This window comes from Herpailurus yagouaroundi, unplaced genomic scaffold, assembly GCF_014898765.1.
Source record: "Herpailurus yagouaroundi ecotype Mexico unplaced genomic scaffold, PumYag 29, whole genome shotgun sequence".
Taxonomy (NCBI): domain Eukaryota; kingdom Metazoa; phylum Chordata; class Mammalia; order Carnivora; family Felidae; genus Herpailurus; species Herpailurus yagouaroundi.
Window position 1 is genome coordinate 122,706,961 of NW_024412377.1, and position 26,966 is coordinate 122,733,926.

The window sequence follows — 26,966 nt, forward strand, 5'->3', positions numbered from 1 at the left end:
AGTCAGACTGCCCAGATACAGACCTCCACCTCTGTCACTTTCTAGCTGTGTGATCTTGGACAGGTTGCTTAACCTTTCTGTGCCTTAGTTTCCTCCTCTTTACAGTGGGCACAATGAAACAGTTGTAGTTTCAAATAAGGCAATGCATGTAAAACACTTATCACAGAGCCTGGTAGGACCTATCTTATAGGTGTTTAATAAATGTTACATGTTATAAATGTTACTGTTACTGTTATTTGGAGTCATTTGCTGGTTGGAGACTGGGAGAGGGGACTGGGTATTCTCACTTCCTCAAAGAGAACAGTATGGGATAATATCACAGGGCTTTGGAGACAAGAGACCTGAGTTCCAGCTCAGCTTTGCCATTTTATAACAAGTAATGAGACAAGCAGCTTAACCTCTCTGAGCATTAATGTGTCACCTGTAAAATGGGGATAATAGTATGTAACTTACAGGATTTAATACAGCATTGTTTGTAGGGTTCCTAGTCTGGCACCTACATACCTTAAATACTTAGTAAATATTAGTCACTATGATGAAGACAGTCATGATACTGTCTCATGGTTCTCCTCCCAGGTGTGGTTTCAGCAGCTGACACCCCAGACAAGAAGGAGCATTTGGTCCTGGTGGAAACAGGAAGGTAAGTGTTGCCCTTATCCTTGACCCTGGATCCCTCTTTCTAGAGCCCGCCCCGCTCCGCCCTCCACCCTGGTCTGCTGGACCACTACCCACTTCTTCAAATTCCATTGCCTAGTTCAGGGGCTCTGTCTGGGTTGAATTTTGCTGCCCCCTGCTGGTGGCTCTTGGAAGGCTGGGCCTTGTGATCCTGGGCCTCTTAGTTAAAAGGACCCTCAGGAGCTGGCTCTGACTCAGGCCTCTTGGGTCTCAGGACCCTGTATCTGCAGGGGGAGGGCCGGCTGGATTTCTCAGCATGGACCGCGGCCATTGAGGGGGCCGCTGGCGGGGGCGGCACAGGGCTGCAAGAGCAGCAGATGAGCCGGGGTGACATCCCCATCATCGTGGATGCCTGCATCAGTTTTGTCACCCAGCATGGTGAGTGGGTACTGGCCAATACTGAGCCAGTAGGGGATGGGGGACATAGGAACAGCCAGAAGTTGTGATCTGCCTACAGAAGCTTTGCCTCCAGAGATTGCAGCCTAACAACAACCTGCTGTATGATCCTTGGCAAGCTTCTTTACCTTTCTGAGCCTCAGTTCCCCCATTGGTAGAATGGGGCTACTAACAGTCCTCGTTTTCTAGGATAGTTGTGATAGTAAGAGAACATATGTAAAGCATTTAGCACAGCATCTGGCAGGTAGTAAGTGTTCCAAGGTAGCTGTTAGTGGGCTGTGGGCGTGGAAGGGGAGCAGAGCAGCACTGAAATGTGACTGGAGATGGAGAGCCATAAAGAACAAAGAGGGGGCAGCTGTAAGGCAAGAGCCAAGCTGTGCAGCAAAATCCTTGAAGGTCTGAGCAGATTTATTCTGTGTGGGAGTTTTTCCAGGCATAAAGGCTCAGCTGTGCAAGTGGCTCCCAGAATTCTCTGTGACTTTTTGGCCTCTGCTTTATTCTCCAGCCCAAGGAGGCACCAAGTAGAATCTAGCTCCTTGATGAACCCCCTTTAGAAGGCAGGACTCTTTTTTTTTTTTTTAATTTTTTTTAACGTTTATTTATTTTTGACGAGAGAGACAGAACATGAGTGGGGGAGGGGCAGAGATGGAGAGAGACAGAATCTGAAGCAGGCTCCAGGCTCTGAGCTGTCAGCACAGAGCCCAATTTGGGCTCAAACCCATGAACCATGAGATCATGACCTGAGGCAAGGTCGGACACTTAACTGACTGAGCCACCCAGGTGCCCCTAGAAGGCAGGACTCTTGAGAAGGAAACTTCATGGAAAACTAAGGAAGGCAATAAAGGGGGGAAAGGCACATCCATTAACTACAAATAGTTGTGCTTACAACATTGACAGTGGATAGTGAGTGGCTAATGACATTCTCCACACTTTGGTAGTAGCCTCATGCACTGATTTTGCCTGCTCACTAGATCCCATCCTGTTCTCAGTCTTCCTCATGTTCAAAGGAGGGATTAAGTCAGCAGTCCAGTGAAAGCCCTGGAGAAAGAGCATGGGTGCCCATACCCACTCCTCCACAGTTCCTGGACTGCCACTCTTCATTCAGCAGATGTTTACTGAGCTGCTCCCATTTGCCAGACACTGGACATATAGTGGTGAAAAGGGAAAGTTCTATGATGCTCAGAGACTAGTGGGAGAACTGGGTAATAAGTAAGAAAAATACAGTCAGTTCTCATTATTCATGGTAGTTTTGTTCTATGAAGTTACTGCAAACATTGAATGAATGAATGCTAAATTGTTGCCCCAGTGGAAATACAGGGTTGGGTTCCTGGGAAGCTCTGGTCACATTCTCATCAACTGATCCATCAATATGTAACTTTAAGTTTGTTTCTGTTTAAAGATACTTGCTTTAATATGTATTTGTGATCTGTTAACTTTGAATTCACAGCCAGCAGCACTGTAACTCATGCATAAGGAAAGCTTATCTGACACACATATTTTCTCCATAAGGCACATCACAGCCTTCTTGTACTTAGGAACACTAGACAGCACTTTAGCACTTCACTTGGGGGCCATTTCAAATAGTGAAACTACCCAAAGAAAAAAAGCACAAGAATGAAAAAATGTGGTTCTATATATACCATGAAGACTACACTTGTTTACCATATGAGAGCTTAGCTGGGAATGTGTCCAATAGGCAACTCAAATTCATCTCTGCTCTGCGCATGTTCACAAATGACTGGGAAAGTGCCACAAGTACTGGTTTGGGAGTTTCAAATAAATTTTAGCAAGTAGATAAATTCACAATATTGAATCTGAATAGTGAGGATTGACTGTAATATGATTTGAAAGTGCTATTTCAAAACCAAAATAGTGAGTGATGGGGACTCTGTGTAATATCATGGTTAGGGAAGGACCTTCCGAGCAGGAGTACTTGAGCAGGGTCTTGAGAGTCAAGACCATGGAGGCAGACTTCCTCCTCTCTGGCCCATTTACCCCAATAGCCCTACAGCATGTCGGGGGGGGGGGGTGGTGGGGGTAGGTCACAGATACTGGATACCAGGTGGGTGGGTGGGTCTTTGGGCAGTGGTGAGCAGAGATGCTGGCTGTTCTCAGGGCTCCAGCTGGAGGGCATATACCGGAAAGGGGGTGCCCGCGCCCGTAGCCTTCGGCTCCTTGCTGAGTTCCGGCGGGATGCCCGGTCAGTGAAGCTCCGGCCAGGGGAGCACTTCGTGGAGGATGTCACCGATACGCTCAAACGCTTCTTTCGAGAGCTCGATGACCCTGTGACCTGTGCACGGTTGTTGCCCCGCTGGAGGGAGGCTGCTGGTACTCCCAAGGTCCCTAAAAACTCTTCACAGATAGCCAAGGGACAACCAGGAACTCCACCCACCCCCCACCCCACCCCCCCCACACACACCCTTGAATCCCTGAGGCTGTTTTGTGGGATTGGGCAGCCATCCTCCCCAGTACTTCCTCCCCACCCCTCAGGATCACTCAAGGACTCAGCTTAGGTCAAGGTGGGAAGGGGGCAGAGGCACATCCACCCTAGGTTTGTTTCTTCAAAAATCCCTCCACGCTCCCTTCCCAGATCATCTCCACCCCTTCCCCTTTCCATCCCAGAGTTACCACAGAAGAATCAGCGCCTGGAGAAGTACAAAGAAGTGATTGGCTGCCTGCCACAGGTTAACCGCCGCACGCTGGCTACCCTCATTGGGCATCTCTATCGGTCAGTATGGCCAGGACCCCCGCAGGCTCCTCACTGACCCTTTATCAGCTCTACCTGCCCCCCACATTCATTCATTCATTCATCCTGTAAACAATTGCTAAGTGAAAGCGTCAGAGCACAAAGGTTCAGAGTGTGGACTTTGAGGTCAGGCAGACCTAAGCTTTACTCTAGTTTTCCACCATTCTAGTGTGTCACCTTGGGTGTTATTTGTACTCTCTGAGCCTCAGTTTCCTCGTTTGTAAAAGGAAGATGGTGTAACGAATAGTATCCACCTCCTAGGTCATGAGAGTTGAAGGAAATAATCCTTCCAAAATCCTAACGATAGCACCTGGCATGTATGTAGTAAGAATTCAAAAACGGTAAGCAATCAATATTATTTTGCTTTATTATTCTATGACAGACAAAGGGTTAGATGTAGGAGACACAAAGAAGAGTAAGTTGCAGATCTATCTTGACCAGTCTCTTGGGGAGACAGGACTTTAAACGATTCTAAGGTGAACACTGGCTGTATTGTACTGATTACTCTATATCACAGGGATGGGCCAACTATGGCCCATGGGCCGAATCCAACCTGTTGCCTGTATTTCTAGATGAAGTTTTGTCCATGAAGTGTAAAGCCACACCCATTCACTTTTATATAGTCTATAACTCTTCTCATACTACAACAGTAGAACTGAGGAATTGCAACAGGGAACGTGTGGCCTGCAAGCCTAAAATATTTACTGTCTGTCCCTTTACATAAAAGTGTGCTGCCTCCTACAATATTTATAATCACCCATTCCTTATCTGTCTCTCCCCTAGACTGGGAGCTCCTTGAGGCCAGTATTGTGTCTTACAGCTGTATCCCAAATGCTTAGCCCAGGGCCTGGCATACTGTAGGAACTCAATAAGTATTTGCTGAATGAATGGATGCATTGACCAACAGGTGAGCACAAGCTGCATCCCTTGTGACCCGTGTCACGCCCTTCTGCAGGGTGCAAAAGTGTGCTGCTATAAACCAAATGTGCACGCGGAACCTGGCCTTGCTGTTTGCACCTAGTGTGTTCCAGACAGATGGGCGGGGGGAACATGAGGTGCGGGTGCTGCAGGAACTCATCGATGGCTACATCTCTGTCTTTAATGTAAGCTCTCTCAACCCCTGACTATAGTCCCTCTTCCTGGATTCTAGATCTTGCTCTCCCCAACAGGACCCCAGCCCAGACCTCTGAAAGCCCTCTGCATCGGGAATCACCTTCCAGAGCCCTGGGCCCCTCTATCCCATAATGTCACTCCAAATGCCCATGCCCCATTAGTTCTTAGCTTTTCTGGCCTCTAATGCTCTCATATAGACCCTCTGGTCTTGTACATCTCTCCCTTCTTCCCTCATTTCCTAGCACCACCCCCCACCTCCACAATACACACTTCTTTTTGACTCTTCCACAGATTGACTCTGACCAGGTAGCTCAGATTGACTTGGAAGTCAGTCTTATCACCACCTGGAAGGATGTACAGGTAACTTGTCCTGACCTTAGACTCCTGAGTGGGCCAGGAGGGGATATCAAGACAGGAGGGTGGCCTTCTGCTGCTGGACATTGGCCGTCAGCTTTCAGAGAAAGGGGGAAACCAAGGAGGGGAGTGCTTTGGAGAGAGGGGTTTGGTTTAGGATTTACTCCACTTATTCCAAAATGAGGATTCTTCATTACACAATGGTGGCGAGTACTTCAGTTCTGCATGTAAAAAAAAGATCCAAGGAAGAGTTAGCTAAGTTAGACCAAGTGCTGAGAATAGTAGTAATAAATAGGATAACAAACAGCAGAGGACTTATATTCTAAACCCTATGATCTCACTTTAACATCACACAACTCCATGAGGTGTACAGTCCTATTTTTTCAAATAAAGAAACAGAGTGGGCCACCTGGGTGGCTCAGTTGGTTGAGCATCTGACTCAGTTTCAGCTCAGGTCATGAGCTGACTGTTAGTGAGTTTCAGCCCTGCGTTGAGCTCCGCATTGATGGCGCAGAGCCTGCTTGGGATTCTTTCTCTCTCTGCCCCTCCCCTGCTCTGTCTCTCTCTCAAAATAAATAGACATTAAAAAAATAGTTATAAAAAAGAAGGCCTTGAGGGTCACTTATTCAAAGTCATACTGTAGTGAGTGCCAGAGATGTAACCCAGAGAGTCTGACTCTAAACTTGTCTTTCCATATGTTGTACTGCCTTGGGAAATACCCATGCAGCCTGAAGATGTGGTTCTGCCACTCCTGGGGTTCTCCCTTATAAGGGCCTGAGCCACATTGGGGATGAGGGGTAGGAGGAGACTTTTGTGGGGGGAAGTGCTTATGAGGCAACATAAGGGTCCTCTGACCTTGATATTTTGGATTCTCTTGTGTCCTCCTGAATACTTTACCCGTCCCCTCAGCTGTCCCAGGCTGGAGACCTCATCATGGAGGTTTATATAGAACAGCAGCTCCCAGACAACTGTGTTACCCTGAAGGTCAGTCCTAAGGGGACAGGTGGGGAGATGGGAGGATTGGGGGAAGCAGGGTCAGTGAACTGACCAGCATGGGTCCCCTGCTCTTGCCATGACCCCAGGTGTCTCCGACACTGACTGCTGAGGAGCTGACTAACCAGGTATTGGAGATGCGGGGGACAGATGCTGGGATGGACTTATGGGTGACGTTTGAAATTCGTGAGCACGGGGAACTTGGTGAGCATGACCATGTGTGTGTGGATGCACATGTGATGGGGGGAGATCAAAGTCACCAGTGCCTTCTTTTACCAAACATAGTGGACATTGTCCTCGTGCATGTGAGGGGACATTCTACACTGCTGACCACTCCCTCTTTCTCAATACTCTCTTCTCTCTTGGCTTTTGTGGACCCCACAAACCCTAGGTTTCCCTTCTGCATCAAAGAAGGCTTTTCTTCCTCCTTTGCCTAGATTCCAAATGTTGGAGGAACCCAGTATTCAACCTGGACCCTTTTCCTTTCTCTATCTACATTCTTCCTTGGATGCCTCATCCATTCCAGTGGCTTTAAGTGCCATTAAAAAGCTGACACCCAAATTTTTATTTCTGGCCCAGATCTTTCCTCTGAGCTCCAGACTCACATATTCAACTGTCCACTGCACACCTCCACTTGTACGTCTCATAAGCATCTCTAATTTAAAATGTGCAAGACTCAACTCAGTTTCCAGACCCCTTCACCTAACAAAAAGCCCCAGCTATTTCCCAGTTTTCCCTAACTCAGTTATCAAGGCTGGGAGTCTTCCCTTTCCTTCAACTTCACACCTAACCCAACCACCTAGTCTTGTTGATTCTATTACAATCTGTCACTTCTCTCCATCTCCACCATTACCACCACCCAAGATGAAGTCACTGCTATCTTTCTTCTCCCAACATTAACCACTAAAATGTAAAGCCCCAGAAAGGGAATAGCTGGCTAGTGTTCCCTTCTTGCCTCCCGATGATCCATTTTCCAGCAGTCAACACGCATTGCAAGCGTAAATCACGTCATGCCATTACCTTCCGATGGTTTTCCACTGGACTTAAAATAAAATTCAAATTCCTTATTACGGCCCACAATCCCTGAGCGTCTGGACCTTGCTTATTTCTTGGACTTCATCTCACATAACTCATTCTCTGGGCTTCAGCCATGCTAGCTGTTCTTCAAACACATCTTTCTTGACTCAGGGCCTTTATTCCTACATTTTGTCATGCCTGCAATTTTCTTCCCCTGATCTTAGCATGGCTTGTTCTTCCCACCCCTTCTGGCCTCAGTCTCATCCTCAAATGCCCCCTTTTTGAAAGGCCTTGCCAGTTAAGTGTCTGACGTCAGCTCAAGTCATGATCTCATGGTTCATGAGTTCGAGCCCCTCGTCGGGCTCTGTGCTGACAGCTTGGAGCCTGGAACCTGCTTCAGATTCTGTGTCTCCCTCTCTGCCCCTACCCCACTCACGCTCTGTCTCTATGTGTCTCTGAAAAAAAATAAGTAAATGTTAAAAAACATTTAAAAATTTGAATGGCCTTTCCTGGGCATTACCCTGTCCCAGTGGCTGCCCTCCTCTCTCTCAGCTTCTTATTGTTTCTTTCAAAGCACTAATTGTCTGCAATTCTTTGGTTGACTTAAGGCAGACTTAAGGTCTGCTCCCTCACTGTGCTGTGGGCTTTGTGTTTCGTGCTCATCACTGTATCCCTAGGGCCAGCACAGTGCCTGGCACAGAGTCGGTGCTAAAATAAATACCTGTGGCTGGGTGGTGGATTGGATAAATGAATGTGACTCGTGGGAAAGGAGTTGGGGGCTCCAGGCTGTGGACGGATATTCTGGTTGATTTTCACTCCCACTTTACCCCTTCCTTAGAGCGGCCCCTGCACCCCAAGGAAAGGGTCCTAGAGCAGGCCCTTCAATGGTGCCAGCTCCCAGAGCCCTGCTCAGCCTCCTTGCTCTTGAGAAAAGTCTCCCTGGCCCAGGCCGGCTGCCTCTTCACAGGTGAACCTCCCTCTTCAGTCCAGCATCCCCATCCCCAGGCCTCTCCCCCAGGACCTTCCACCCAGCATTGCCCGTTTGTGCCCAGGTATCCGCCGCGAGAGCCCAAGGGTGGGTCTGTTGCGATGTAGGGAGGAGCCACCCCGCTTACTGGGAAACCGCTTCCAGGAGAGGTTCTTTCTGCTGCGTGGTCGCTGCTTGCTGCTGCTCAAGGAAAAGAAGGTGAGGGAGGCTGGCAGCCCTGTGGGAGGAGCTGTGACTACATCAAGCCTCTCACTCCACAAATCATGTGCTTATCAATCTCATTGCTGCCCTGGTCCTTTGACCTCTGTGACCCTGTGATTGCATAACCCCAGTGTTTCCATGACTTCTTGACCCAAATGACTGTGATCCTGCTCTCACCTTTTGACCTCACTGACTGCCCTCTTGTTCTCAGAGCTCTAAACCAGAACGAGAGTGGCCTTTGGAAGGTTCCAAGGTCTACCTGGGCATCCGAAAGAAGTTAAAGCCTCCAACACCGTGAGTGTCCTTCCCCAGCCCACATTTCTAGGGCCTTCCTGCCATCACCTTTCTGGCCTTTCTAATCACCCTTCTCTGTTCTCCTTTGCCTCCTAGGTGGGGCTTCACATTGATACTGGAGAAGATGCACCTGTGAGTACCTCCCAGCCTGGCTCTTCTCTAGCCTAGCCCTGCACCCTGTCCAACCCCTCCCTATCCTCCATCCCTAGAGCTACAATCCCTCCTCTCCAGCTCATTTCCCTCTGATCACCCCCAGCTACCTGTCCTGCAGTGATGAGGATGAGATGTGGGATTGGACCACCAGCATCCTCAAAGCCCAGGTGAGGGGAAGGAGAAAGCTGAGGGCTAGGTCGGAGGTCCCAGCTCTAGTCTTCAGTACCACCCATACCCATTGTGCCAATTCTTCAATTCCCTCCAGCACGATGACCAGCAGCCAGTGGTCTTACGACGCCATTCCTCCTCTGACCTCGCCCGTCAGAAGTTTGGCACTATGCCTTTGCTGCCCATCAGAGGGGATGACAGTGGGGCCACCCTCCTCTCTGCAAATCAGACCTTGGTGAGGTCCCCCAGCCTGCTCCAGTGCCTTCCTGATCCCTGCCTGTGTCCTTGCCACACTGCAGGAGGGGAGTGATGTGCCTGTCATCCTAGTGCCCCCCCTCTGCCTTCTTTGTGTCCCCACTCCCCACCCTTGCCTCCTGTTGCCAGGCCTCACTGTGTCTCTGTGTCTCTCCCTCTCCTCACCCCCATCCCACCTGTGCCCAGCGGCGACTTCACAACCGGAGGACCCTGTCCATGTTCTTTGTGAGTACTGTGCCTGTCTCAGCTGTGTGCCCATCAGCTGTGTGTTCCTCTGTGCTGCCTGAACCGGTGTACCCTCTCTATTTGTTCTGATGCAGGCCATCAGTGTGTGTGTGTGTGTGTGTGTGTGTGTGTGTGTGTGTGTGTGTATGAGAGAGAGAGAGACAGACAGGCAAACAGACAGAGAAGGAGACGGACAGTGTATAGTGAGGGACCAGAAGGAATCAGAAAAATAAAGGACGGTAGGATGTGACAAGGAAAAGGGAAGTGGTCATAAGATCTGAGAAAGAGAAGCAAAGTGGTTAAGTGAATGCATTTTGGAGTTAGACCTGGGCTGAAGCCCTAGTTCTTCCATTTACTCACTGTGTGATCTTGGGCAACTTACTTAATCCCTCTGTGCCTCAGTTCACTCACCTGCAGTGTAACCCATTGTACAGAGTTATTTTGGTATCATACATGCAAAGTATTTTGGAGCATCTGGCCCAGAAGAAGAGCTCAATAAATGTTAGTGATTAATAATGTAGTAACTCTAACTCCGTGCCTGCTTCATGCCACCTCATTCCCATCCAGCCAATGAAGTCAACCCAGGGGTCTGTGGAGGAGCAAGAGGAACTGGAGGAGCCTGTCTATGAGGAGCCAGTGTATGAGGAAGTGGGAGCCTTCCCTGAACTGACCAAGGACACCTCTACCTCCTTCTCCACCATGAGAGATCAGACAGCCAACCCTGAGACGCCCCTCACCAGCCAGAGGTCCTTTGATCAACCCTTTTTCCCCAAGGCAGGTGCCCCAGGCCCAGAGGAAAGGCCACCAGAGCTCCCTCCAGGCCCCCCTTCAAAGAGCAGCTCCCAGGCACGTGGGTCCCTGGAGGAACAGCTGCTCCAAGAGCTTAACAGCCTCATCCTGAGGAAAGGAGAAACCACCATAGGCCTAGGCAGCCCCTCCCAGCCCTCCAGCCCTCAGTCCCAGAGCCCCAATGGCCTTGTGACACAGACACCTGGCTTCCCCACCCAACCTTCCTCTTCTAGTTCACCCTCCAGCCAGCCCCTCACATAACCCTAAGACCAGAAGTCTGAAGGGGTAGGTAACCAGAAGACCCAAGTTCTCACCATGGCAGACACTGCTGGGAGCCTCCTCTGCTCTGGATGGAAAGACTCTAAAATCCAGTGCGGTGCTATGGAAAGACCACAGGACTCAGGGCTCTGGACTCTCCTACCCAGAGAGGGTCTGAATGTGGCCCTCACTGAACCTCCACTCATTATATGTACCATGATGTCACTGAAATAAGGAGAACAGTGAACATCAAACTGTTTCTTAGAGCAGTAAGCCCCACATATTTTTCCTCATCAAGGACAACTCTTTATATATTTGATATGTAGGTGTCCTGTGAGACATTTTGGGTTTGAAAAGAATGGTTTTACTGCATTAAATAAAAAAAAAGGATTTGGAAGCCAGAGAGCTGAATGATTTCCAAGTCTATCCTACCCCACCTCCTACATTTGGGAACTACATTGAAGACCTAGAGTCGGGAGATTGATTGGGGTTGAGAGTTGGGGTAAAGAGGAGCCAACAAAGATGTGTCATTGTTAATAAACCTTGGAACCAAAGGCTACTGTTGCTTCATTCATTCATTCATTCATTCATTCATTCAGCAAATATGTACTGAGCACCTAATTGGGTGTTAGGTATTCAGTGTGAACAGAACAGATGGGTACTGCTTTTATGGAGCTTCCAGTGTAGAGGAATAGAAAACATTAAATACACAAACTAATTCAGTGATGTGAAGAAATTAAACCTAAAGTGACGTGTTTGTGGAGATGGCCCTTAGGCTGGGAGGATGGGGAAGGCCTCTGTAATGAGCTGAAACTTAAAGAAGCCAGATAGGGGTGCCTGACTGGCTCAGTCAGTAGAGTACTTCAGATTAATCTCAGGGTTGTGAGTTCAAACCCATGCTGGGCATAGAGTGTACTTAACAAAACAAACAAACAAACAAACAAAACTAATGGGACTTGATTTGGTGGCACCTGGCTGGCTCAGTCAAAAAAGCATGCAACTCTTGATCTCAGGGTCATGAGTGTGAGCCCCATGTTGGGTGTAGAGATTGCTTAAATAATTAAAAAACTTAAAAAATAAAGAGATGCCTGGGTGGCTCAGTTGGTTAAGTGTCCAACTCTTGATTTTGGCTCAGGTCACAATCTCACAGTTGGTGAGTTCAAGCCCCACATAGGGCTCTGCTCTGACTGCACAGAGTCTGTTTGGGATATTTTCTCTCCCTCTTTCTCCGCCCCTCCCCTGTTCTCTCTCTCTCTCAAAATAAATAAAAAAACTTAAAAAAATGTTTTTAATAAATAAAAAATAAAGAAGCCAGACATGTGGAGTACTGGAAGAAGGAGCACTCCAGAAGGAGAGGGAAAGCAGCAGGCATGAAGGCTTTGCAATGGGAAGACTTGGCCTGCTGGGGAAACAGCAAGGAGGCTGGAGTTGCTGAAGCACAGTGAGTGGGGAGCCAGAGAAGTGTATGGGCCGAAAGGGGAAAGATTGGCAGGGGCCCAATAATGCACAGCCTTGCGGGCCATGCTAGGGTGTTTGGATTTTATTCTAAAGCAACTGAGAAGTTTTAAGGAAGAGAGTGATATGATCTCATTTTCTTTTTTAAAAAAAGATAAATCACTGGCTATTTTGTGAACAATGGGTTATGGAGGGAGTTGGGGGTGGGGAGAGAGTGAAAGACCAGATATTAGACAGAAAACTGATTATGGGGCTTGGACTAGGTTGGTGGTTTTGGGAATTGAAGGAAGGTGATCAATAAGAGATCTTTTAGAAATAGAACCTATAGAACTTGCTAACGGATGGAATGTGGGGGTATGAGAAAAGGGCAGACTGACTCTGGGTTTCAGACTTTCCTAACTGGATGGAAAGAGGTGCCCTTTGGTATTTTATCTGGGGAAGATAACTTGGGAAGGGTCAGGGAGAAGAAGCAGTTTTAAAGGTGTGAGGTATCTATTAGACATACAAGTGCTGGTGTCTGTGGTCTGTTGGAAATGTGAATTTGGGGCCACAGGACTGCAGTGCAGAACCTGAAAAGTAGGCCCTAACGGTGAGAGGGGCCTTCTGGGACGCAAGGCCCCACACCCATCTCCCCGCTTATATCCACTCACAAGTACCATTTAGCTTCCATTGGCCCCAGACACACCTGTTTTCCTCTGGGACTGGTTTCTTCCTGGCTCCAGGCAATTTTCTCACCACTCACGCTGGCTTTTCCAGTTCTCTGGGAATTTGGGAAGGGTATGAGAACAGTCCTGTTTCCCTTGTCAAAATCATCTTTGCTCAGGCATCCAGTGACTCAGTTTCCCTGGTCACAAACTGAGTTCCTCCTTGCCACACGTCACCCTTCGCGCCATCACCGGAGATCTGCATATGTAAATGAATGATTAGAAATAATTAAGAGCTGAGTCAATGGCTCTACTAGAAACAGAACCCAGGCGTCTTGACTCAGAAACTTAGAGTTTCCCTACCGCGCAGCAGACGCGGCGTCCACTCGGCGGCTCTGACCCTTTCCGGAGTTTTAGCAGTAGTAACAGAAGTTGATCCGGTTTCTTCTCGGCACCTTCGCGCTTCGCAGCCCTGCGCGAAGTCGGACGAGGCGTGGGCGGGACGGGGGCGGAGCTGAGCCAGGTCCGGGGCGGGGCTTTGGCGTGGGCGGGGCTTCCTCGAGTTCCGGAGTCGAGTCGCTCGCCTTGGCCGGATCGGAGATGCAGCCGCCGCCCCGAAAAGTGAGCTTGGCCTGGGAATGGGGACTCCTGGTGGGCTGGCGGAATGGTGGGAGTTAAGGGGCTCCGGAACCGCAGTGGGGGACAAGGAGTTGTAAGGGTTCAGGGCCTAACCCAGAAGTAACCCAGGAAACAGCCCAGCCCCTCCCCGGTCCCGCCCCTTCACCGCTCCCTGCGCGGAGTGTTTTTTCCAGGTCTCAGGCGCTGGGGGTCTTCATCCTCTTCTTACCCTCACAGGTGAAGCCGGCTCAGGAGGTGAAACTTCGCTTCCTGGAGCAGCTGAGCATCCTTCAGACCCGGCAGCAGAGGGAGGCAGATTTACTGGAGGACATCAGGTAGCTTCTGATCCCCTCCACGTACTCCCCCCACCTTCGCCGTTGCGCGCCCCGCCTCTCCTCAAACCTACATCCGTCGGATCTGGGCCGGGGAGGGGAGGCAGAGGGTGAAGAGTTCTCCACCCTGCCCATTACTGGCCCTCACTTTCGGCCTCCCTCTCCAGATACCAGATAGGACTTATCCTTCTTCCCACCCCAACACACAGAAACACGCACGTACCCTCCCTGAAACCCCTTGACCCCATACCACTCCCTCCACCACACAATCAAGCTTAGAGCAGAATCTTACCTCCCTCTTCCAAACCTGTTGGAGGGCAGGAGGACAATGTATTCAGGCCCCCATCAGTCCTCACGTCTGAGCCCACTGATGGTTCTCCCGGGGGGGGGGGGTGGGAGGGGTGGGGGGGGAGGATCCTGCTGAGGCTCTGAGCAATGAGGTGAGGTTGTTCTGGGTTGCAGCTGCCTGAGGTGATCTCAAGGACTCTCAAGTCTCATTTGCTCCTGGTATACTCACACTCTAGGCCTGGCTCCCCTCTTCCTCCTGCCCAGGCTGAGGAGAGGATTGAGGGTGGGAGAACAGGACTAAACTGTAACACCACCCTGCTCCATTTATCTCCACAGGTCCTACAGCAAGCAGAGGGCAGCCATTGAACGGGAGTATGGGCAGGTATGGAACTCCTTTCTCTGGACTTTGTCTTTTGTTCTAGCCTCCTTTAAACCACCAGCATTGTCTCTCCACACATTCTTCTGTTCTGGTCAAGAGCAAAGGCCTAAACAGAGGGGTGTCAAATCTTTCTTGTGCTACTTGTTGGCTGTGTGACCTTGGACAAAGTACTTAGCCTTTCTTGGCCTTGACATCTTTCTCTGTACAATGGAAATAATAATTGTACCTTCACATGGGGTTGTTGTAAGGATGGGATAGGTTAATGCATGTAAAGCACTTAGCAAAGTAAGTAGCACATAATATGCATCTGATGAATGGCGTTAGTATACTCTGATCCCATATTTTCCCAGTTGGTGAGAATCTTTGAGAGGTAACTGGGTCTATGATGACTTTCCCACCAGGCACTTCAGAAACTGGCTGGGCCATTCCTGAAGAGGGAAGGGCACCGGAGTGGGGAGATGGACAGCAGGTGGGTCCCATGGAAGTAGGGAGGTCAGGAGACCTAGAAGAGATGAGGAGCTCAGTCTCAGGAATCTATGGGAATAAAGAGTCAGTGAGGGGGGAGGGCACGTGAGCTGTAGGTAGAGCTGACACAGCAGCCAGAGAGGAGCTGACCCAGCAAGGACACTGTGGGTGCGGGCAGAGGGCATGAGTGATCCTTGTGGCTGAGCTAATGGGCTGATCGATTGATAGGCTCCCAGACAAGGGGGATGGGAAAGCACTCTGTCTCTTATGGTGTTGGGGTTGGGGGGGTCTCATGAAGCTTTGGAGTGCTCTCCTCCTCAACACAGACCTTCTATGGGGAGAGGCAGGATGGTGTTTGGTGCCTGGCGCTGCCTGCTGGATGCCACCGTGGCTGGGGGCCAAGCCCGGCTCCAGGCATCTGACCGATACCGTGACCTGGCAGGGGGCACAGGGCGGAGTGCCAAGGAGCAGGTGCTTAGGAAGGTATGTCTATGTGGATGGGATGAAGGAAGGGCTGGCTCAGGGCTGGGGTGATCCAGGTCAGGACTCTGTGTGTCCATGCCCCTAGGGAGCAGAGAACCTCCAGAGGGCACAAGCTGAGGTGCTGCAGTCTGTCCGGGAGCTGAGCCGAAGTCGGAAGCTGTATGGGCAGCGGGAACGTGTGTGGGCCTTGGCACAGGAGAAGGCGGCTGATGTCCAGGCTAGGTGGGGTCGTGTGGAGTTGGGAAGCCTGGCAGGAGGAGGGGATCCAAGGCATGACAGCCAGGCCTAAACTCTACTCCTCTTCCTTGCCTGCACAGACTGAACCGAAGTGACCATGGGCTCTTCCACACTCGAACCAGTCTCCAGAAACTCAGCACCAAGGTTTGGGGGATGTGGATATGAGGGAGGGCAGGAAGGAGGTGGGCAGAGTAGTCTCGTGGTTTGGAAACCAAGGGCATAAATCTGAGAGACTGGGACGAATCCAGGCTTCCCTACACCTTCAGTCCTTGACCTTGGTTAACCTGATCTCTCTGAATCTCATTTTTTTCATCTGTAACACGGCAATAGTGCATTTCTTTTTATTCCTTTACTGTGCATTTATTGAGGATTCTATGGAGTTCCTGCCTTCAGAGTCTGGTGAATGCCAGACAGATAGTAAATAAACAAATAATCAGACTAAGTGAAAACAAAACAAGGTGCTATGATAAAGGGTAACAGGGTGTAATTTAGAGAGAAAGCTTCTCTGAATACATGGCCTGTCAAGAAGGAGCCAGCCATGCAAAGATCTAGGGGTGGAACATTCCAGGGAGAGGAAATGGTGAGTTCAGGGGCTTTGAGATGGCAATAGCTTTGTGGGCTTGAGGAACCAAAAGAAGACTAGTGTGGCTGGAGTACTGTGAGAAAGGGGACAAGTACTGTGCAAACAGGTCAGAGAGGTCGCAGGACCAGCTCATGTGAAACCTGGTAAACCACAGTAAGGAGCAGTTGGGATTTTATTTTAAATGAACCCAGACACCACCAGTGCATCTTGAGCACGAGTTGTGAGTGTACAAAAGTTTTAGTGTAGCACCAGGTGTATAGTAAGCACTCAATGTGAGAATCCATTCTGGATATGGATTGGCCTTGGAAGGACCCCAAGGGTCTAGCAGTCCCTGTTGACATGTATTTTCTCTTCCCAGTTGTCTGCCCAATCAGCCCAGTACTCCCAGCAGCTGAGAGCAGCCCGCAACGAGTACCTGCTTAACCTGGTGGCCACCAATGCCCACCTTGACCACTACTACCAGGAGGAATTGCCAGCTCTGCTCAAGGCCAGTCCCAGCCCAGATACCCCTGCCTCTCAGCAGAGGGTGGCAGTGTGTGGGAGGGCCTGTCCTTTCTTCCCACCACCACCAGACTAGGTGGTGCTAGGGACCTAGCCTGCTTTGAGTGGGTAGAAGATAGATCCTCTGGTTCTGGTTCTAGTTCTAGCTGACTGCATGACATTGTGCAGAACACTTAACCCCTCTGAACCCCTCATCAGGGATAACTTCTGCTCTGCCTACTTTATAGACTAATGGGGCTCAGAGGAGAGAATAGATATGAAAATGCTTTTTAAACTGTTAAGGTCTATGCATACATGAGGGCCTATTCTTAGAAGCAGTAATAATGTCTCATTCCTTCCCTCTTTCCAATTCCTCATGCCCATACCAATCTAAACCTGGGCAGAGAGCCTACTTTGCAGTAGATGTTGGGGGAAGGGTAGTATCATTATCTCAGGGTTCTCTCTAGGCCCTGGTCAGCGAGCTCTTGGAACACTTGAGGGACCCCCTGACCTTGCTAAGCCGCACTGAGCTGGAAGCTGCAGAGATGGCCCTGGAGCATGCCCGCCATGGAGCACAGGCAACCTCCCAGGTGAGGGCTGTGCCCTGTAAGACCTCCCCAGAGATCCTCTTTACCCTGCTCTTTCAGTACAGACCACCCACTGCATTATCTGCCTTCTTTCTTCCAAGAGGGGCTGGGGACAGGCTTAGAGAGGTAACCAGTGAGTGCCTACTTTGACCTTTTACAACCCCCCCAGGTAAGCTGGGAGCAAGATTTGAAGCTTTTTCTTCAGGAGCCTGGAGTATTTTCCCCTACACCACCTCAGGAGTTTCAGCCTGCAGGGACTGATCAGGTGAGACCACTGTTCATTGGAACCAAACCACATGTAAAGGGGACTGTGGTTTAGGCCTCCTCCCTCATCATCTTGTCCTGATAATGACTTGGTGACTGTTATGTGGCTTCAGAACTCTAGTTCACCTCCTTCCCACCAGGACACAAATAAACATATTTTATTCCACCTTTCCGGTCCTTGACTGCACTATCCTCATCGTTCTATCTCTATCCCTCAACCCAGATCCCATTTTGGGGACTCTCTGTGTCTCTGTGTCCACAGGAAGGCACACCTGTGTCTATATACATAGGTGTGTGCCCTCACCTCTTTGTCCCTGGAAGTCAGGACAGAAAGAAGAAAAAAGGAGGAGACTGTAGTGAAGGAGCAATATCAGGTCCTCCTCACAGCACCTGTGTTCATTGTTCATGCAGGTGTGTGCCTTGGAGCTGGAGGGGGACGCAGGAGGCATGGCTGGGGACAGTAGCCTGGAGAAAGAGGTTCAGCGCTGGACGAGCCGAGCCGCCCGAGACTACAAGATCCAGAACCATGGGCATCGGGTGAGGGGGGGGGGTGCAGGTATCATGGGTGGGCAGGAAGAGCTGAGAGATGGGAACCCTGGAATCAATGGGAATGTCATAGGGCTGCAGGCAGGAAGGAGGGGAGGGAAAGGTATATTAAGCCAACAGTGTGGCACAATAGTTAAGAGCACTGGTTTTGGAGTTAGACCCATCTGGGTTCAAATCCTGCTCTCTTGTTTCCTAGTTATGTAACCCAGAGTGAGGGAGTGATTTAACCAACCTCTCTGGACCTCAAGTTTCCTTATTATTAGAGTGGGGTTAATAATAATAGCCACCTCATAGGGAAAATTAAATGACATAATACATGTGAAGCAAATAGCAAAGTGCCATGTCCATAGTAAGTTGTCTCCTGTAGTATTTCTACCCACCCCTGTCCTCTGCCTTCCCAACCAGGTGCTGCAGCGGCTGGAGCAGAGGCGACAGCAGGCTCCAGAGCGGGAGGCTCCAGGCATAGAACAGCGGCTGCAGGAAGTGAGGGAGAGCATTCGGCGGGCACAGGTGAGATGTAGCCCTGTGGCTAGGGCCACTGAGATCCCACCCCCTTACACAACACTCTCCTCCACTCTCTCTGGATGGTGGGGAGTGGGTGGCAGGAGGTAGAAGGTGGACAAACTTGGAGAGGCTCCACCCACCTCCCAAAGGCAGGCCCAGCCACAGCCTTGATTGACCTCTCTTCCTAATGCCAGGTGAGCCAGGTGAAGGGGGCTGCTCGGCTGGCCCTGCTACAAGGAGCTGGCCTAGATGTGCAGCGCTGGCTGAAACCAGCCATGACCCAGGCCCAGGATGAGGTGGAGCAGGAGCGACGGCTCAGTGAGGCCCGACTGTCCCAGAGGGACCTGTCTCCTACGGTGAGCACCCTTTGCTTCGTACTCATACACACCCAGGAAGGTAAAGGGTAGAACTCCCCAGTGGAGGGAAGACCCTGTAAAATGGGGATCACGACAGTACTTAAGTCAAAGAGGTTGTCGTGAGGCATGAATGAAATAAGTATAATTTTTTGCATAGTTTGTAGCATAGAGTGTCAGTGAACTTTTGTCATGAGTACAGTAAAACCTTGGTTTGCGAGCATAATTCGTTCCGGAAACGTGCTTGTAATCCAAAACACTTGTATATCAAAGTGAATTTCAAGAACCATTGGCTCAGTTGTGATCATGTGACATTCAGCATCACATAATACTCATATCGCAAGACATCGCTCATTTATCAAGTTAAAATATATTAGAAATATTTGCTCTTCGTGCAGAACACTCACAGAACAAGTTCATCACAATTAAGGTTTTACTTGTATAGGATGGTGGTTATGAACTAAGCTCTAAGTACAGATTATAAGTGGTTCGAATACCAGCCACTCTACTTATTAGCTGTGTGACCTTAGAAAGTGACCTAACCTTTCTGAGCATCAGTTTCCTCCCAAGTAAAACGAGGTTTTCAGTTATGCAAAATATCACTGGGTCATTATGGAGATAAAATGAGGTGATATACATAAGATGTTTGGTGTTGTACCTGGCACAGAGTAAGCACTCAGGACTAATTCTGTGGTGGTTGGTGTTACCCTGCTTGTGTTGATTTTGCTTTTGATACATGGTGAACAGATTGGGGGGGGGGGTGCCACCTTGGGGATTGATCTGCCAGTGTTCTTTAAGAATAGAGTGGAGGAGTGGGAGATGAAATGGGTGCTTGAGAGTGTGGGGCCCCTCTATGATGTCTGTTGTCTGCCCCCTCCAGGCTGAGGATGCTGAGCTCTCGGACTTTGAAGAATGTGAGGAGACAGGGGAGCTCTTTGAGGAGCCTGCCCCCACAGCCTTGGCCACTAGGCCCCTTCCCTGCCCTGCACACGTGGTGTTTGGCTATCAGGTATCAGGTGGGCATGGGGGTGGTGACCTCCGACAGGTGGGGATGGGAGACAGCCAAGTCCTGAATCCTTCCTTGTGGGGCACAGGCAGGGCGTGAGGATGAGCTGACCATCACAGAGGGAGAGTGGCTGGAGGTCATAGAAGAGGGAGATGCTGATGAATGGGTCAAGGTGGGTATGGACCTTAGATCCTGATCCTGGTGGTGGGCAGGTGGGGAGGGTGCAGTGGGAAGGTCTTCTCTATGGCTTGCAAGGATCCAGCCAGACAAAGCTAGAAGCCTAAGGAGGAGGGCTAGGGCTATGGGCTGCTGAGGCAAGTCTGCTATCTGTTCACATTGCTGGGTGAACAGGCTCGAAACCAGCACGGCGAGGTAGGCTTTGTCCCTGAGCGGTATCTCAACTTCCCGGACCTCTCCTTCCCTGAGAGTGGCCAGGACAGCGACAACCCCTCAGGGGCAGAGCCCACAGGTGAGAATGGGAAATTCTGGGTCTGGGGAGCGAGTGTTTGTGGCCCTGGGATATCATAGTCCTGGGGGCACTACCGTCCATCAACTCCCCTCAGCATCTCTCCTGGGCTTCTGCAGCTTTCCTGGCCCGTGCCCTATACAGCTACACGGGACAGAGTGCAGAGGAGCTGAGCTTCCCCGAGGGGGCACTTATCCGCCTGCTGCCCAGGGCCCAGGATGGAGTGGATGACGGCTTCTGGAGGGGAGAATTTGGGGGCCATGTTGGGGTCTTCCCCTCCCTGCTAGTGGAGGAGCTTCTTGGCCCCCCAGGGCCCCATGAACTCTCAGACCCTGAACAGGTGAGGCTTTCTTCTCCCTGGATCCCCAGACACCTCTGGGTTGACCCTCCCACTCCAGTGAGGCCCCATATTCATCTTAATGCCCCCTCCCTTCTCCGGGTTTACCTCCTATAGTGGCTTGGGTCTCCCAAAAGAGTTTGGCTGGGCAGAGAAGAAGGAAACCTAAACTGTCTTCATTAGAGTTTGATAGTCTTAGTTCAGTGCTAGGTACATCTGAGTTCATTCCTACTGAATTACCTTGGGCAGTGATATAACCTCTGTGCTTTTGTCTTCACATGTAAAACAGGGTAATAATACCTGTGTCAGCAGCCCACTTGTCATGATTAGAGATAATGGAGGTAAAGCCCCTAGCACAGTGACCCACAGGAGGTTCTTTAATATATGGTACCTGTTGTTACAAGGAAAAGCCTTGGCGTGGTAGTCAGGAGACCAGTTCTAGTCGGGACTTGACCACTAACTGGCTCCATGCTTTTGGATAGATAGCTTTATCTGAGTCTCACCTCTAACATAGAAAACATAAAAATCCCTACTTCATAGGATGGTGGTGAGGAATGAATTAATTAGTGTATATGAAGTGTCAGCAGAGTGTCTGGGATATAGTTAAGTGTCAATACATATTGGTTATTGAAGTGTATTATCAGCTAAGCCCCCACCTGGATATAAGCATTTGGTGGCTCTCCAAATTGAGAAGTGATGGGACAGGCATTGAAGACAAGGTGAGAGAAAAAGTTAATGAAACTTTCCCATATGCCAGGAATAACTCTGTGTGCCCCTTCTTCCCAGATGCTGCCATCCCCTTCTCCTCCCAGCTTCTCACCTCCTGTGCCCACCTGTGCCTTGGATGGAGCCCCTGCACCTGTGCTGCCTGTGGGTGAGTAGAGGGCATTGGAGGCCCTGGGAGTGGAAGAGACAGGAAGAAGGAGCAAGGTTATACTTGTCTCCTCTGCCTGCCCTCAGGAACCTCCTCCCTCAGGCTCACAGAAGCATGATGGGGAGAAGAACTTGGGCTTTGGAGGCAGGTGCATTGTTCAGACTTTGCCTGTGACTTGCCAATGTGTGGTTTCAGGAGTGATGTGTAACCTGCCTGGGCCTTTACAGAGTGAGGAGAAAGGTCCCTACTTCACTGAGTTCTTGTGAGAGATGGAAAGATGAGCCTAGCATTGTGCCTGGCACATAACACTCATGCACTTAGTAGCTGTTTTCTCATGATTATTATTTGACAAATTAGCCAGCTTCTCCCAGTGTTTTCCCAGTATGCATTCTCTGCCTCTAATGTTCTTGAATCCTACAAACGTCTTAGTGTGTATCATCATTTTCTTTCTTGGAATGTCTACCTTTTCTAAAACCTTCTGGCACTTCTATTTTCTTCATGGAGCTTCCCTCCTTGATTCCAGAGATCCCTGTGAGCATATTCTGTACCTCCTATACCTGTAGTTCACTTGGAATGATTTAGCACTTATTCATTTTGTTTGTTGGTTTTTCACTCTTAGGTTCCTGGCATGGCCATTGGGAGTGGGAGTGCTGTGAATTCCATCTTCCCCTCTCTGGTACCTTGCACAGGGCTGATTATACAGCAGGTGCTAAATAAGTGTTGAGGATGGATGTAATGATGTATTTTATGGCTCAGATTAGTGACTATTCATTAATGCAACAAATACTTAGAGAGTACCACTGTCATAAATGCTGGAGATGCAGCAGTGAACAAAATAAAGCCTGAAGACTGACTTGTGGTTCTTGTTTGCAGACCAAGACCTGGAATGTCCTGGACCCCTGGACATGATGGCACCTCGACTCAGGCCGGTAAGGGCCCCTCCCCTGGAGGAGATTGTGTCATTCCAACTTGTCCTGTTTTGTCTCGGGGTTTGAGGAAATGGACAGGGATATCCCCAACGGACGCTTCTGGAGCACTGATTGTGTGTTCCCTACAGATGCGTCCACCACCTCCCCCACCAGCTAAAGCCCCGGATCCTGGCCACCCAGATCCTCTCACCTGAAGCCAGGGGACTGCTGTCCCCCAGTGATGCTGCTGTCCCTATTTCCAGGATGTCAGAGACCACCCCCTCAATGATCTGAAGTGACCAAGCCAAAAGCTGGAGTCTCCCCCATCTCTACTCTCACCTCCAGGAATAGAAACTTTTCTTCTCCCCCTTTCTGGGGTTGGAACTCACCCCCCCCCCCCCCGATTGTCCTCCTGTTATTTCTAGGGCTGGAACTCCCCCTTTTTTTCTGCCACCACCCCATCTCTAAGTGGGTTAAATATCTAGAAATCTCTGGGGCTGGAACCAATTCTCCAAAGTCTTGAGTGGCTCCAGCCCATCTGTGTCTCCACCCTGGCTCTGTGACCCACCCCACTCCAGATGCCATGGCCACTGGATTTGGGGGCTGGAACAGGGGCAAGCCTGTCAAAAGGAGCTGGAGCCAGTATGCAAAACAGCTGTAATGGTCTGAGCGGATTTATTGACAGTGAATAAAGGGCACTAAGCCCAAGCCAGGGCCTGGGCCTCTTGTGCCAAGAGGGCAGGGGGCCTATGGTGCTATTGCTTTAGGGGCCCACCAAGGGCAGGGGCCTGCTCCCAGCTGCCACGCTCTAGCAAATGGAGCGAGGTGATGGGGAAGGGGTCAGGCGGCCTGTTGGCAGGCAGGGGAAGTGAAAGAGACTGAGGGATGGGGGTGGGGAGACTTCTCCCGAGGTCCCCCAGACTGAGACCATGCAACTCCAGGTGGAAGTAGAGCTGGTTCCTCAGCTGAGGGCAGTGCTGTCCAGTGGAAAGGAGGGCCTTCATGCCCACCCACCCCCGGCCCTGCCAGCCGGTAGTCCATCAGTACATTGAAGAAGGAGGCTTGGAGGAGAGGAAGGGTAACAGTGTTGCTTCCTATTCAAGCTGTGTCTCAGCTTTTACCCAGGGGCTACAGGACCTTCCCTACCTCCTGGGGCACATGCCCACTCCCCACCACTAAACCAAAGAATGTGTAGCAAAGGCCAAGCCTGGGAGTGCAGAGAGCCAATGGGCTTAGGTAGTTTAAGTAGAGAGTGGGAGGATGAGATTATCTGACTTGGGGCCCAGGCAGACTCACCTCACACACCCCCTGCTCCTCGTGGTGCAGACACCTGTGAGAGAGAAGTGGTCACCAATGGGAGAACAGGATGTGGGTCATATCAGGGCCACCTCCCCTTCAATCCAGGGTAGGAGACAATAAGAGCTGAGCCCACCATAGCCCTGCCCATGTCTTCATACCTGGTGATCTGTGGTGTCCAGTTTGCTTGGCTGTCCAATTGCCTCTCGACTGGCCAGTCCTGGGCTTGGGCCCTTCCCTCCAGCCCCTAGCACTGACTCTGCAGAGGCTCTAGGGTTGCCCTCAAGCGTACAAGGGACTAAGCTACTGTCCCTGAGTCCTCCATTCTGCACCAAGGGACTGGCGAGGGCCAGAGGCTGTGGCCTCTCAGGGGGCAGGCTCTCAATGGCAGGTGTCCCTGCCCTGGGATGTCCTCCCCCAGACCCCTGACTACCCCCTATGTCCTGCCCTCCACCAGACCCCCAGCTCCTGTCTGTGGGAGAGCCATCACGATGCTCATGTAGTCCATAGCGCTTCTCTATGTGTGTCACCCGGAACCTGGGAAGGGAGAGAACACTGGGGCTTAGGACCATAACTCAGAAGCTGCTCAGCTTCCCTTTAGCCAGGGACATCCTGGGTTTCATGGCTACTTCCTTCTGGCCTAGGGCAGGGGAGACCTCCCCCAGATGGTGGGGCATACTGTGTAGCCTGACTCCTGCTGTAGTTCACAGTCTAGGAGAACAGAGCTGGGGACCACCTTTGGAATGAGGTGCCTGATCATTGGGGCTCCCACCTCAAACTCCCTTTCCCTGGGGCTTTCTATCCCCACCTGCCCACAGAGAACACAGTGGTCTCCCCAGGTCGGGGGCGGCTCTTTCCTTCCTTGGAGCGTCCCTGACGGACAAGTGGAGGCCTCTTGTTGCGGCTACAGTGGATGCAAGGGGCAGCAGACCCCAGATGCACTGTGTGATGATGGGAGGGGGTTCCATCCTGCAGGCTGGAGGTAGCATCCACGCTGGACAATAGGGAAGAGGGGAGCAGGAATGACATTACCATTTCCTTTCCTGTTCCATTTGCTCCTGTCCTTTTCGCTTCTTAAAACATCAGATGCCTCACCTTCCCCAGGCCCCAACACTATTGTATTTATCTAATAAACGCAATATTAAGACGTTAGTGATCATGTGTTCTCCCTCCCAGGGTTGTTTGCTGAAAGCGGGCAATGTTTAACCCAAAAGAGTGGCACAAGGGATAAAGGTTAGGCTTGATGACATCCAGATGGAAGTATAATTTGAAGGAACTCAGATTCCTACAAAACTTCTTTCTTCCTATAGGTTAGCCACCTTTGCGTTCCCCCCACCCCAAACATGCGAAGACACTGGGAAAGGATTGTGCTGGAGGAGAGGGTACTCTCCAAGGCAAGCTAAGTCATGCTGGCCCTTGTTTCCAGCTCACCTGGACAGCTGCACTGTCCCTTCTCCTTCACTGTCCCCCAGCATCTCCTTCAAGGCCTCAGCATTGGCTGAGAGGAGAAGGAAAAGAGGGAGTCAGTGGAGGTGGAGGTCAGGGCAAGAGAAAATTGAGTGGGGACTGGGTGGGGGGGTGGGTTGCGGGGCAGGGAGAGCAAAGGGCCAGACTACACCCACCTTCATTTTGGATGATGCAGCGAACAATCCTCTCTACTGTGTCCTCATTCATGTCATCGTCCTCAGCTGAAGCATGAGAGGTTGGCAAGGAAGCAGGAAATGAGTCAGCTTTGCGTGGACATTACCTGGTGGCTTCTGTGGCTTATTGCTCAAGATCTATCCTTTTGTTTGCCATCATGCTGCATGTTAGCATTCCAGGGGTCAGGGCAGTAAAGATGGGAAACGTAAGTGGGAGCCCAAGACTACCAACAGTGAGCCCTTCCCACCCATCCTGCCTTTTCTAGCCTTGCTTTCAGGATGGTGTCATCCCACTTGCAGACTCAAGAAAGCATCATTAAGCCTCCCTGAAGGCATGGTAAGGGTTTGGCCTGGGTCTCTTGGCCAGGAAGGCAGAAAGAGGTGTGGGGTGAAGGGTATGGGAGAAAGGTGACTGAGCCAGGTTCTAGGCTCCTCACTCACGGGGCTGGAGCTGGGCATCGTCAGGCTCCGAGCCCCTCGACGTGCGGCAGCGGTAGCCCTTCTTCTTGAGCACGTGGCAGATCATGAAGCCTACGAGGCCCATGAGGAAGAAGACCAGCACAAGCAGGAAGAGCATGTACAGCCCATGTTGGGGCGGTTCCAGGTCAGGCTGTGGTTCCGACATGAGGCCCTGGGGGGCGAGCGCGGGCCAGGGCGCCTCCTGGGGTTAGGGGGCTGCAGCTAGGGACTGGGGGAGGGATAGGAATTCGGTCCTCAGGATCCGAAACTGACAAGCCTCGGAGGTCCGGCCCCACCCCCCTACCCAACCAAGGAGCTGTCCGTGTCAGGGGTGCTGGTCCGGGGCCGGGGTGCCAGACGGCGGATGCGCAAGCCCTCTTCCGCGACCCTGATCCTGCTTCCCCGACGCCCAGAGCGTTCCCCTTTCCAGCTTGTCCTGCGCTTCCGTCCCTCCCAAGGACACTGCAGAGCGAGATGGGACGGAATTCTCAGGCGGTCGGCTTAAGAATCGCGCCTGAGTCAGCGTCCGCACCTCCTCCGCACTGGCCTGAGCCAGGCCTCTGCAGCCCCCTCCCCTGCGGGTATTCCGCACAATGCCACCCCTTTGGGTTCCTCCCATCCAGGCCACCTGGCCCACTCGGTACCGGTGGTTTGGTTCTGGCTCCGGCTCCAGCTCGGGTTCCTGCTCCAGGGGCGTCCTAGTCCGGCTCAGGGCCCCCGACGCCCTCCCGGCGCTCATCCCTTGCTTCCTCCCCCTCCCCCCTTCGCCGCCTCACCGGCTCCGGGCTGCGGCTGCAGATACCGGTGCCGCGGCAGGCGGGGGGAGGGAAGGATGAAGAGGGATGCGGGCTGGTTGGGAGCGGCGGCAGGCTTCGGACAACTCCGACTGTGGGAAGGGGAAGGAGATGGGGGTGGGGGCGCTGCCGCAGCCTCCCTAGGTTCCCAAATGCCTTCGCCAGTCGCCAGCCCAGGACCAGGAGGCGGAGCGCAGGTGTGCGGGGCGGAGAGCTAGAGCCTTGCGCGCTTGTGAGCGCAAGTGTGGTGCGCGCGTGACTGCGCCGTGCCCCCTCCGCGGGGGGAGTGTGCGGCGCCGAGCCTGGGTCCGGGCGGGGAGCACAGGCAGTCAGACGAGAGTGC

At 51.3% G+C, this 26,966-nt stretch overlaps 3 protein-coding genes and 1 long non-coding RNA gene across 15 annotated transcripts in view; 2 read left to right on the forward strand and 2 right to left on the reverse strand.

Moving 5' to 3' along the window:
• Positions 1–11,184, forward strand: part of ARAP3 (ArfGAP with RhoGAP domain, ankyrin repeat and PH domain 3) — a 25,262-nt gene extending 14,078 nt beyond the window's left edge. For 4 of the 6 annotated variants that reach the window (XM_040454356.1, XM_040454376.1, XM_040454348.1 and 1 more), the window contains 16 exons: positions 577–640; positions 890–1,053; positions 3,187–3,399; positions 3,694–3,799; positions 4,773–4,920; positions 5,222–5,290; positions 6,194–6,268; positions 6,367–6,481; positions 8,133–8,261; positions 8,347–8,480; positions 8,695–8,777; positions 8,874–8,909; positions 9,034–9,097; positions 9,196–9,333; positions 9,540–9,578; positions 10,146–11,184. In XM_040454356.1, coding sequence (XP_040310290.1) covers positions 577–640; positions 890–1,053; positions 3,187–3,399; positions 3,694–3,799; positions 4,773–4,920; positions 5,222–5,290; positions 6,194–6,268; positions 6,367–6,481; positions 8,133–8,261; positions 8,347–8,480; positions 8,695–8,777; positions 8,874–8,909; positions 9,034–9,097; positions 9,196–9,333; positions 9,540–9,578; positions 10,146–10,628 — 2,060 coding nt within the window. In that variant the 3' untranslated portion in view covers positions 10,629–11,184. The remainder of the gene's footprint in view (positions 1–576; positions 641–889; positions 1,054–3,186; positions 3,400–3,693; positions 3,800–4,772; positions 4,921–5,221; positions 5,291–6,193; positions 6,269–6,366; positions 6,482–8,132; positions 8,262–8,346; positions 8,481–8,694; positions 8,778–8,873; positions 8,910–9,033; positions 9,098–9,195; positions 9,334–9,539; positions 9,579–10,145) is intronic. The other 2 variants (XM_040454380.1, XM_040454383.1) reach the window with 2 other exon arrangements.
• On the reverse strand, positions 5,284–13,308 carry LOC121016736 (uncharacterized). Its single transcript, XR_005784416.1, has 3 exons — positions 13,088–13,308; positions 12,766–12,983; positions 5,284–5,505 (listed from the first exon to the last, which is right to left on the reverse strand). It is a non-coding gene; the product is annotated as an uncharacterized LOC121016736 (long non-coding RNA).
• Positions 13,227–25,148, forward strand: FCHSD1 (FCH and double SH3 domains 1). Of its 5 annotated transcripts, none has more exons than XM_040454393.1 (20): positions 13,227–13,345; positions 13,580–13,677; positions 14,299–14,344; positions 14,743–14,810; positions 15,133–15,289; positions 15,375–15,511; positions 15,607–15,670; positions 16,468–16,596; positions 17,057–17,179; positions 17,346–17,441; positions 17,852–17,977; positions 18,392–18,496; positions 18,685–18,846; positions 19,724–19,852; positions 19,938–20,021; positions 20,201–20,318; positions 20,435–20,655; positions 21,439–21,526; positions 22,400–22,455; positions 25,041–25,148. In XM_040454393.1, exons 1-20 carry the CDS (start codon positions 13,325–13,327, stop codon positions 25,131–25,133), a joined length of 2,121 nt encoding a protein of 706 aa, XP_040310327.1. In that variant the 5' UTR covers positions 13,227–13,324; the 3' UTR covers positions 25,134–25,148. The 5 variants fall into 5 exon arrangements, with proteins under 5 accessions (XP_040310327.1, XP_040310333.1, XP_040310358.1 ...); XM_040454399.1 differs by having other exon boundaries at positions 13,228–13,345; positions 15,154–15,289; XM_040454406.1 differs by lacking the exon at positions 25,041–25,148 and adding an exon at positions 22,584–24,882 and having other exon boundaries at positions 13,235–13,345.
• RELL2 (RELT like 2) lies at positions 14,825–26,946 on the reverse strand. 3 transcript variants are annotated; one of them, XM_040454465.1, is made up of 8 exons: positions 26,474–26,946; positions 25,812–26,291; positions 25,353–25,418; positions 25,162–25,228; positions 24,539–24,724; positions 23,892–24,267; positions 23,731–23,764; positions 14,825–14,843 (listed from the first exon to the last, which is right to left on the reverse strand). In XM_040454465.1, the coding sequence occupies exons 2-7, from the start codon at positions 25,993–25,995 to the stop codon at positions 23,732–23,734; spliced, it is 912 nt and encodes a 303-aa protein (XP_040310399.1). In that variant the 5' UTR covers positions 25,996–26,291; positions 26,474–26,946; the 3' UTR covers positions 14,825–14,843; position 23,731. The 3 variants fall into 3 exon arrangements, with proteins under 3 accessions (XP_040310399.1, XP_040310409.1, XP_040310395.1); XM_040454475.1 differs by lacking the exon at positions 14,825–14,843 and adding an exon at positions 23,091–23,495 and having other exon boundaries at positions 25,812–26,058; XM_040454461.1 differs by lacking the exon at positions 14,825–14,843 and adding an exon at positions 23,091–23,495 and having other exon boundaries at positions 26,474–26,945.
• Between the last annotated feature and the right edge of the window lie 20 nt (positions 26,947–26,966).

Bases quoted from the DNA above. Each gene is read 5' to 3' on its own strand.
- FCHSD1 (XM_040454393.1), top strand. From the start codon at position 13,325: ATGCAGCCGCCGCCCCGAAAA. The intron at 13,678-14,298 runs GTAGCTTCTGAT...TTATCTCCACAG, and splicing joins GATTTACTGGAGGACATCAG to GTCCTACAGCAAGCAGAGGG. The intron at 14,345-14,742 runs GTATGGAACTCC...CTTTCCCACCAG, and splicing joins TTGAACGGGAGTATGGGCAG to GCACTTCAGAAACTGGCTGG.
- RELL2 (XM_040454465.1), bottom strand. From the start codon at position 25,995: ATGTCGGAACCACAGCCTGACCTGGAACCGCCCCAACATGGGCTGTAC. The intron at 25,419-25,811 runs GTGAGTGAGGAG...CTCATGCTTCAG, and splicing joins CGATGCCCAGCTCCAGCCCC to CTGAGGACGATGACATGAAT. The intron at 23,765-23,891 runs GTATGAAGACAT...TCTCTCTCACAG, and splicing joins TGGACACCACAGATCACCAG to GTGTCTGCACCACGAGGAGC.